General features: G+C 38.1%; 1 protein-coding gene across 3 annotated transcripts; it reads right to left on the bottom strand.

Moving 5' to 3' along the window:
* Positions 1–215: 215 nt before the first annotated feature.
* On the bottom strand, positions 216–8,383 carry LOC110896647 (pleiotropic drug resistance protein 2). 3 transcript variants are annotated; one of them, XM_035980957.1, is made up of 18 exons: positions 8,007–8,368; positions 7,671–7,791; positions 7,493–7,581; positions 6,614–6,989; positions 6,458–6,548; positions 5,320–6,381; positions 4,941–5,063; positions 4,716–4,853; positions 4,552–4,629; positions 4,376–4,470; positions 3,175–3,507; positions 2,763–3,053; positions 2,588–2,671; positions 1,855–1,988; positions 1,547–1,774; positions 1,309–1,480; positions 567–821; positions 216–485 (listed from the first exon to the last, which is right to left on the bottom strand). In XM_035980957.1, the coding sequence occupies exons 1-18, from the start codon at positions 8,342–8,344 to the stop codon at positions 216–218; spliced, it is 4,278 nt and encodes a 1,425-aa protein (XP_035836850.1). In that variant the 5' UTR covers positions 8,345–8,368. The 3 variants fall into 3 exon arrangements, with proteins under 3 accessions (XP_035836850.1, XP_035836851.1, XP_021999561.1); XM_035980958.1 differs by having other exon boundaries at positions 4,376–4,499; positions 4,590–4,629; positions 4,716–4,881; positions 4,960–5,063; XM_022143869.1 differs by lacking the exon at positions 4,552–4,629 and having other exon boundaries at positions 4,376–4,499; positions 4,682–4,881; positions 4,960–5,063; positions 8,007–8,383.
* Positions 8,384–8,663: the final 280 nt, after the last annotated feature.

Raw genomic sequence — 8,663 nt, 5'->3', positions numbered from 1 at the left:
GTTCAACACTAAGAAAGAAATGATTAAGAAAATGTCAATATTGGGGGGAAATCTTTGGTGAACTTTGTCACATGATCCAGCTCAACGTTTTAATACTCAGTTTATGTTTAGGCCTATTCTAAGATGTCTGTTTCCCTATCTCTAGTTGGTGGAATTAGAGACCCTTGGATCATCACCATATTACTAACAAAATTTGTTGTTCAAACTTACCAAGATTATCTTTTCTGAAAATTAAGAAATTTGATGCCACACACGAATACAATAAAGAATAAAACAACCCAACCAACATGAGCCATTGCAACATAACCAAGAAAATCGTACTCGAATCCCATGTAATCCTTGATGAATTCCCTAACCGGAACCGAACCTGCTCCAGGCACTTCAACTAGGTCCTCATTTTGACCCACCTGAGAGGTTATAAGCCCGTATAATGTCCACGCAACCGGAGAACCCCAGTAATACCAACGCCACCATATCGGAATTTGCTGCAAGTATCAATCACTTCATTTGTCACATTTTCCTACTTTTACTAAACATATGGACATATTATGTTTTGAGTGTCTTACTGTTCTAGGGATAATGAAGCCAGAAAACAGGTTCCAAAAGCTGAGGAAAAACGACATAGTAATCGCCGCAATATGGTAGTTTGGGGTGAGAGCGACAAGCATCATTCCATACAATGTGAAGTAGATAAAACACATGTATACGAAGAAATAGAACCACAAGAATTTGCTAGCTGACCAAGCGAATCCAATCATCGAGTAAAGTAGAAGGCTGTAAATTAACGTTTGAATGCATACGTAAATCACCTCAATCGCGACCTGCCAGTAAGAAGATGATCAAAATCACCAATATAGGTTGCTAGTTGTCGTATATATACACAGGGCGAACCTACGTTGCACTACTAGAAAATTCAACATCTTTGACACCATTTTTCGTAGAAAATGCGTCACAAAACACGATTTCTGACAAATTTACTACAAATTACATATGTAGGAAAACCCCTCGTAGGAAACTGGTTTCTTACAATTGTAGGTACCAGTGTAAAATATATTTATATATAGTTTTTGTATCCGAAAGTCGAATGACACGACAATGAGTGTAGCAACTCAAATTCATCAAAAAAAAAAAGTTTACTACATAAGTTTAAACTGATGAGTAAAGCATTATAAAAATCAGCATACTATATAAGTTTAAAGTGATCAACCCAACCCGAAAGTTTATACGTAGAGGTTGTAAATATTTGCAAACTTAAATAAAGTGACACAGATAGGAAAAAAAATCCAGGGTCTGCCCCTCTATGTATACCTGGGCGAATGCATACGGGAGTGGGGAATACATCCCTGCGGCTTTTTCACGATAGAAAACGGTCCTCTCTATTGACACGACAGTCTGGACCGATTGCGTATTTGTTCCTCCAAGAAACATAACAGCAGCATACATAGCACCAAGCATGTTCATCAAATCTTGTTGTTGACTCCTGTAATAAAAAGCCCATCAAAATAACATACATAACAATATTTCTTGATATATGTTTAGCTCTTACGTTTTTTGGCCTTTGTCCCAGAAAATTATTCCAAACATTACCCCGATCACTGTCGTCATCAAGAACCGAACAACATTGTACTGTGGATGTCTCCAGTAAGAAAGTAGTTGTTTCCATAAACAGGCATTACACTGTTCGAAAAATGATTGTGAATATTTTGTTGGGAAATGTAGGTCGTGGACTCCAGGCGCGGGTGTGCTCAAGTCTTGTATGAGCTCCTGGTTCCTTCTGTGTGGTGAATTCAGGGCTAATATGATCAAAAGATGCGAAGATTGGGTTTGAAAGTAAGATTTGGATAAAATGCATACCTGTAAAGTTCAGACTGAGCATAGATTGATGCAAAATCGACATTAAGTTGAGCTTCAACCGTGGAAGAACTGACTTCAAGCATCCAAGTTGCGGGATTTTGACCATCTTTTATTCTTGTAATCCCTGAAATTTTCTGAAAATTTGTGTTTTTGTTAGGAATATAATGGGGTGGAAAAACATCACTCAACACACTAATACACAAATAGGTATATGCGGAAAAAAAGCAGCAGTACATTTAGCGACTGTCGTGTGACCAAAGTCACCAGTCGTCAAATTAGCGACCGCATCACCAACGAACTTTGCTACTGTTTCATTTCGGTCCAAAACCGTTGCAAATATAATATAATTAATTTCAAAAAATGCATGTCACAAATTAGCCGAAAGAATGTTCAACCGTTTCAGTTTGGTCGCAAAATAGTCGTAAAAACTGGAAAATGTAACTTTATAAAATTGAAGCTCAAATGCCAGTTGCAAATTGGTCGGAAAATGCGACCATTTCTAACAGGTCGCTAAAAAGCGATAGCACATCAGTGGCAAAAAGCGTTGTAAACAGCAAAATTTGTGACTGAAATTTCGATCGTTAAAAGCAGTCGCAAAATATTTATTAATCACAAAGTGGTCGAAAATTTGGATTTGCCACAGATATTTTTGCTGCCGTTTTTTTTTTTTTTATCACAAGTCAGTCACATATAACATTTTGTGACAGCAATTTGGTTATCACACAACACTCACTTGGAAGTATTCGACTAGTAGCCTAGAATGGTGTCCAAGAGGTCCAGCATAAATAACCTGACCACCTCTTTTCATCAACATTAGCTGTGCAAAAAAAAAATTATCAAAAAATAAGTTGGTTTCAAAATAGGACATAAAATTCACAAGATTAACTAATGAAATAAGCCAAGTTAACCTCATCAAATGCTTCAAAAATGTCGATACTCGGCTGGTGAATGGTGCAGACAACAGTTCTGCCAGTATCAACCGTGTTCCTAACCGTTCTCATGACAATGGCTGCAGCTCTTGCGTCAAGTCCTGATGTGGGCTCGTCCATAAAGATAATGGATGGGTTAGCCACCAACTCAACAGCTATAGTGAGTCTTTTTCGTTGTTCAGTCGAGAGACCGCTTACCCCCGGAAGCTCTACTAGTGAATCCCTTACAGAATTCAGCTCTACCAAATTCATTACTTCCTCCACAAATGTCTATAAAATACACACAAAATGGTAAGAGTGTGTTAATTGTATATAATGTTTTTTTAGTTTAAGGCCCATGGACCTGACATAGGCTTCTTTAAGTTAAATTGTAACACTTGAAAAACTTTACCTGTCTTGCTTCATCGCTTACATCTGGAGCGAGTCGAAGCCAAGCGGAATAAACAAGTGATTCATAAACTGTAACATGTGGAGAATGGATATCGTTTTGTTCACAGTATCCACTCACACGAGCGAACGTTTCTTGTTTCTTTGGGTACCCAGAAATGCTGATGTCCCCTTCAATGTAGCCACCGGTTTTTCTTCCGGCTAAAACATCCATTAATGTTGTCTTCCCGGCACCACTAACACCAACCAATGCTGTTAGAACACCCGGCCTAAATGCACCACTTACATCTCTTAGTAGTTGTAAACGATCCTCCGTAATTCCTTGAGCTTTCATTTCCTGATTACAAACATAACGATGTGATGCAGAGCGGAAGCACGAATATAACAGAGATAGAATTCTAAAGAAAAATTGATATACCCGTTAACGGTTTTACAAAGATTTCTAAATTTGGCAGGTGTTGTTAAATTTTCAAAATTACAAACTGTCAAATAAATACCAAAATAAAGAATACTAACGGTAGCGTAAATTATGACAAGTGATTTACGCGTTTTAGACTAAAAAATGAAAGAATTGAAAATAGCTCATATTTATGGAAAGCTTCGGTAATGAAAATGGAGCCTTAATTGATGGAATTCGGGTCCAACAGCTCGGGGTTTGCCGCATGATCCAGCCCGTTAAGACCGTTTTGGCCGCTGCTTATAGGCCCCAGCCTAAGATATGCCCCTTTTATGTTGGGCCCTTTCTGGCTCGTTTTCCCATGTCTAGTTGGTCTAAGTAAGAGTCGCATAACCCTTGAATCACCTCCTTATCATGATGTTAATGTTTTTGTTAGGTCAGGGTGTCTATTTCGATTAGGGCCGGCAAAACAGGTCTAATCGTGTTAAACAGATCAAAGACGACGCAGTTAACACAAATATCAAACATGAAAATGACTCATTTAACTACTTTATATCTCATGTCTATAAGCATTTTATATGTTTTGTACTTTTGTGTACCAAGAAGGAGAAATAATGGAGGCTACCCTCCTAAGTTTAATTATTTTTAAAATAAATACGAAATTGCGTAGTGTACTTCTTATTTAAACAGATTTAATCTTGTCATAAGTAGGTTACGAGTTGTCAGCCCTAATTTCGATCTCTTTGCCTATTTCCTTGTTTTGTTTTCACTAGATTTTCAAGTGAATGTTTGCAAAAATCAAACTTACCGCAGGCATATCGACGTAGTAATTGACATGATCAAATGCAAGTGATAGTGGCTGAAATGGAAGCACCATTCCTTTCTTTTTAGCTGCCATTTCTTCTGTACCTGAAATCAGTAAATTCTCCTTACTAACATAACACATTTAAGGTTTTCATTCTTCAAATAGAACATGAACTGAACCTTGATCATCTTTAGCGGATCCAGAGTGTTTAAGTTGCTCATCTTCATTTGGAACCACAGTTCTCGAACCTCCACGGGCTGCATTTCATGTTGAAAATAATATTAGATCAGATCAAGAAGTTAAATAAACTTTGGTCTGATCCAATAAGAAAGAATAAACTTACGATTCAAATATGTCAATGCCAAAACGAAGAAGATGGTAAAGATCACTGAGTACGCAATGAGTGCGCCAACACAAACCCAAAACATATAGTCAGTTGTGAACATGCCTCTAGAACTCAGAAGAACTTTTCCTACTGTTGGTTCGTTGATTCGTGGGTCAGGATTCGGCTGACAGTAACATACGAAACGAACATCAAACAGATGAAACTAATATTACTATAACTAATAAGTTACACTTGAGCTTACAGTGTTCCATCTATCATCTAAAAACTCGTTGATCATGATGGCGTTCTGTCCGTACATCATGGGAGAAATGTAGTAACCCCATATCATCCATGGCTCAATGTCATCTGTAATAAATGTGTACAAGTTGACAAAATTTAAGCATCCGGTTAAGTCAGGTAGAAGCAGGGCCGGCCCATTGGGCTTTGAAAAGAAGCTAGTGCTTACAGACCTTTTGCTACGATGAATTCGCTTAGCGCAAAAACTATTAGCAATGTATATGACAAAGTTAAGCATTCTTTAAGTCAGGTGGAAGCAGGCCGGCCCATTGGGCTTTTAAAAAAGCTAGCACTTTAAGGCCCAAAAACTTAGCAAGGTGCAAACCTTTTGCTACGATGAATCCGCCTAGCACAAAGACTATTAACAATGTAAAGGTCCCAAGAGCACTTGCAACCACCTGTATTCTCCCGATTGAAGCAAGAAATCGAAAGAGGCACAAAGCCATTTGGTGCACACTGATATAAGCCAAAAGTTGTTTATAAAACCGATAAGCGGCAGGCGCAAACCCAATGGTATAATATGTTATCGCGATCCATATTACAGATTCAACGACTGATATAGGGATCTTTAGAAGCCAAATGGGGACCGCGAATGCCCACGCAGGGTAGAACAAAGAATCCCTTTGTTTATAGAACACAGGAAGCCTCATAACGGTGAGCGCGAGCTCAGCAGCCCCATTAAACATCATATTAATAAGACTGAAAAACAATGCACCCATATACTTTCCACCATCTTTAAGCTGACCACTTTTCATCGTTGTCCTAAAGAACACACTGAACGCGATAATCGACATTATCGTTATTTGACATGTCTTGAATATGTACAAAAAGGCGTTACGCTTCATTAGCAACCATTCTCTTGCTAAATTCGCTCTTAAAAGGTCCAAATTTGATATACCATACTTTTGATCTACCAAAGCAGCAGGATGGACTTTAGTAATGTCATAAGGACTTGCAAGACTGTTATAAAGATTCTGGCCGAGTTGAGACCGAGCAAACAACTGAGTGAACTCAGGCACAGATATGAATCTGTAAGGTTCTTCTTTTCTGAACCAGTATTGTTCTTGATCCTTTCTTGAAGTAACCTCTTGTAAAAAATCCGCAACTCCTTTCCTTTTCGGGCATTTAAATCCTACCTCTTCGAAGAAATCAAGAACATTCGTACGCGGGCCTTGGTACACCATTTGACCTTCTGAAAGGAGTATAATGTCATCAAATAACTCGAAGGTTTCGGGTGCAGGTTGTAAAAGGGCGATCATCATAGTTGCATCCATTATATGAACCATTTCTTTCATATATTTAACAATCTGATAAGTAGTTGAACTATCCAAACCAGTAGAAATTTCATCCATGAAGAATACCTTTGCAGGCCCTACCAACATTTCTCCTGCATTCACCATATAACAAGTAAAAGTTATCTTTTGATCAACAAGCATATAAAAGCATAAGCGTGACTCGAATACCAGTAGTGACGCGTTTCTTCTGGCCACCGGAGATTCCTCTACGCATCTCATCACCCACCATGATATTAGCACATATATCTAGTCCAAGTATCTGTTATGAATAAATTTATCAGTAACAGATTGAAGAACAAGAACCAAGGTTATGAGCTAAATAACCTTGAGAATATAGTCTGTAACCAAACTAGATTCTTGTCCAGTCATTGTCGTGGCTTTCATGAAAGCATCAATATCAGGATCTGGTGTGATCCCTGCAATTCTCTCGCGTCTCAACAGTTCTACCAATAGATCATATCTGGTTCCTACACCGAGACAATGTGCTGCAAAGTCAAGTGTCTCCCAAACTGTCATCTCACCTTGGTGAACATCGTGTTGACTAATATACGCGGAAGTCCTTTGAGGAATGAACTCGGACATTTTATGACCACAATAAGTAACTTCTCCGGTTACTCTTAAATCCTTTTGTACTACTCCGGCAAGTGTCCTCATGAAGGTTGTCCTCCCAGAGCCAGGCGGTCCAAGAAGTAGTGTCATCCTGCAAACCAACATTCTTTTCACTAAGTTTTCGGTAGAATATAATGTATCTAATTGCCATTTGAAAGTGACTATATGATCTTTATTTTAAAGTGATAATCATATAGTTGATATCAACAATAGTAACTATATTTTTTTTATCCAAAACCTAAAAACTAGTTATTTCCAAAAGGACAGGCCACCATTGGTACATTATCCACGCACCACTGAAATATCATATGGCCCATATAACTTTTCCCACATATCATACGGTCGTATAACCTTACACGGCCCGTTGGAATTGTTGAAAAGGTTATATGAGCACCTATGAAAAAAAAGGTATTATACAAGCCCGTTTTAAGGTGGTCTGCAAAAGTTATATGGCCCAGTATAACCAACTAATAAATTGAAACTGGCTGATTTTACCATTGTCTGTTCTACATAAGCTATATATATGCTATGTGGAGGTGGTGTATGTATAGCAGCACCTTTCCAAAATATTAGTACAACTTCATCAAAACATACCTTGAAGGTTTCAAGATTCCACTCAAATCCTGCAATATTTTGAGGATCTTTTTGTTGGATGGAACAAGCCTAATGAGTTGGAGAAATCCCTATTGACAGCAAAATCAAAGGCAACTAAATAAATAGAAATTGCATAATTTTACTTCATGATGAATGTCTTGAGATCCAAATGGCAAACCTCAATGGTATTAAGGATGGAATTCAACAATGTTGGAAGTGCTCTAGACCCTATGAATACATCTCCTTCAACTGATAGATTATTGTAACGAACTTCAATCTTCGGAGTTTTGATCCCAACCCTAGTAAATTTACATATAACAAACAAACAAATGTTCACAGTAAGATCCCACTCATAGCACGGTCTAAGAAGGGTGAGATAAGTGCAAACCTTTCCTCTATCCTAGAGACAAATAGGTTGCACCAACTGAGACCCCCGACTAAATTTACGTCAAGCTATACTAAAACTCTGAACAACTTTTAAAAGATTGAGATTGGAAGTGGATTATGAATTCACCTATCAATCCTTTCTCGAATACGTCGAAGAAAACCCTCATGATCATCTTTAACGACTTCAAGAACACTCGCAATAGTCTGCTTCGTATCCAGATGATCAACATTTGAGATTTCATTTCTTCGGATTCTCCCATCATCATGAACTTGATTCAATATATCTTTTCTTGATCTTTCATAAGTGGGGAGCCTTTCAATAGCAGCCAATCTAAGTTCCTCTTCGTCCTCTTGTACACTAGTTTTTTCGAAAGCATCACCTCCAGGTACCCCTGGAAAAGCCTCCTTAATGCTAGCTGAAGCCCAGTTCCTAAAAGATGCCGATAAACTCGAATGTCGGCTCATCGAGCGTGCCAGTTCATCTCCGGCGGGCCCTGCCGCCATCTCTCACCACCCACAACTTCTTTGAAACACTGTACTTTGTTTTGTTATGGTTTTGTATGTTTACTTAAACCAACAAATTACCTTAAAAGGGTCACATACATGCTGCATGATTGATGATACACATTGTGTAATGTCTATAGAGGTTTGACATTATACGGAAATGAAAACAAAGTAATCTTTTCATGATATTTTCAATGGTTAAGAAACACGTACACATGATCTCACAATACCAGTGAAGATACGTGTAGAAAATATTAAAGAAAAGAAACTTACAGAACAA

This window comes from Helianthus annuus, chromosome 12 (genome assembly GCF_002127325.2).
Source record: "Helianthus annuus cultivar XRQ/B chromosome 12, HanXRQr2.0-SUNRISE, whole genome shotgun sequence".
NCBI classification, from domain to species: Eukaryota; Viridiplantae; Streptophyta; class Magnoliopsida; order Asterales; family Asteraceae; genus Helianthus; species Helianthus annuus.
This window is presented reverse-complemented; position numbering and strand designations above follow the sequence as displayed.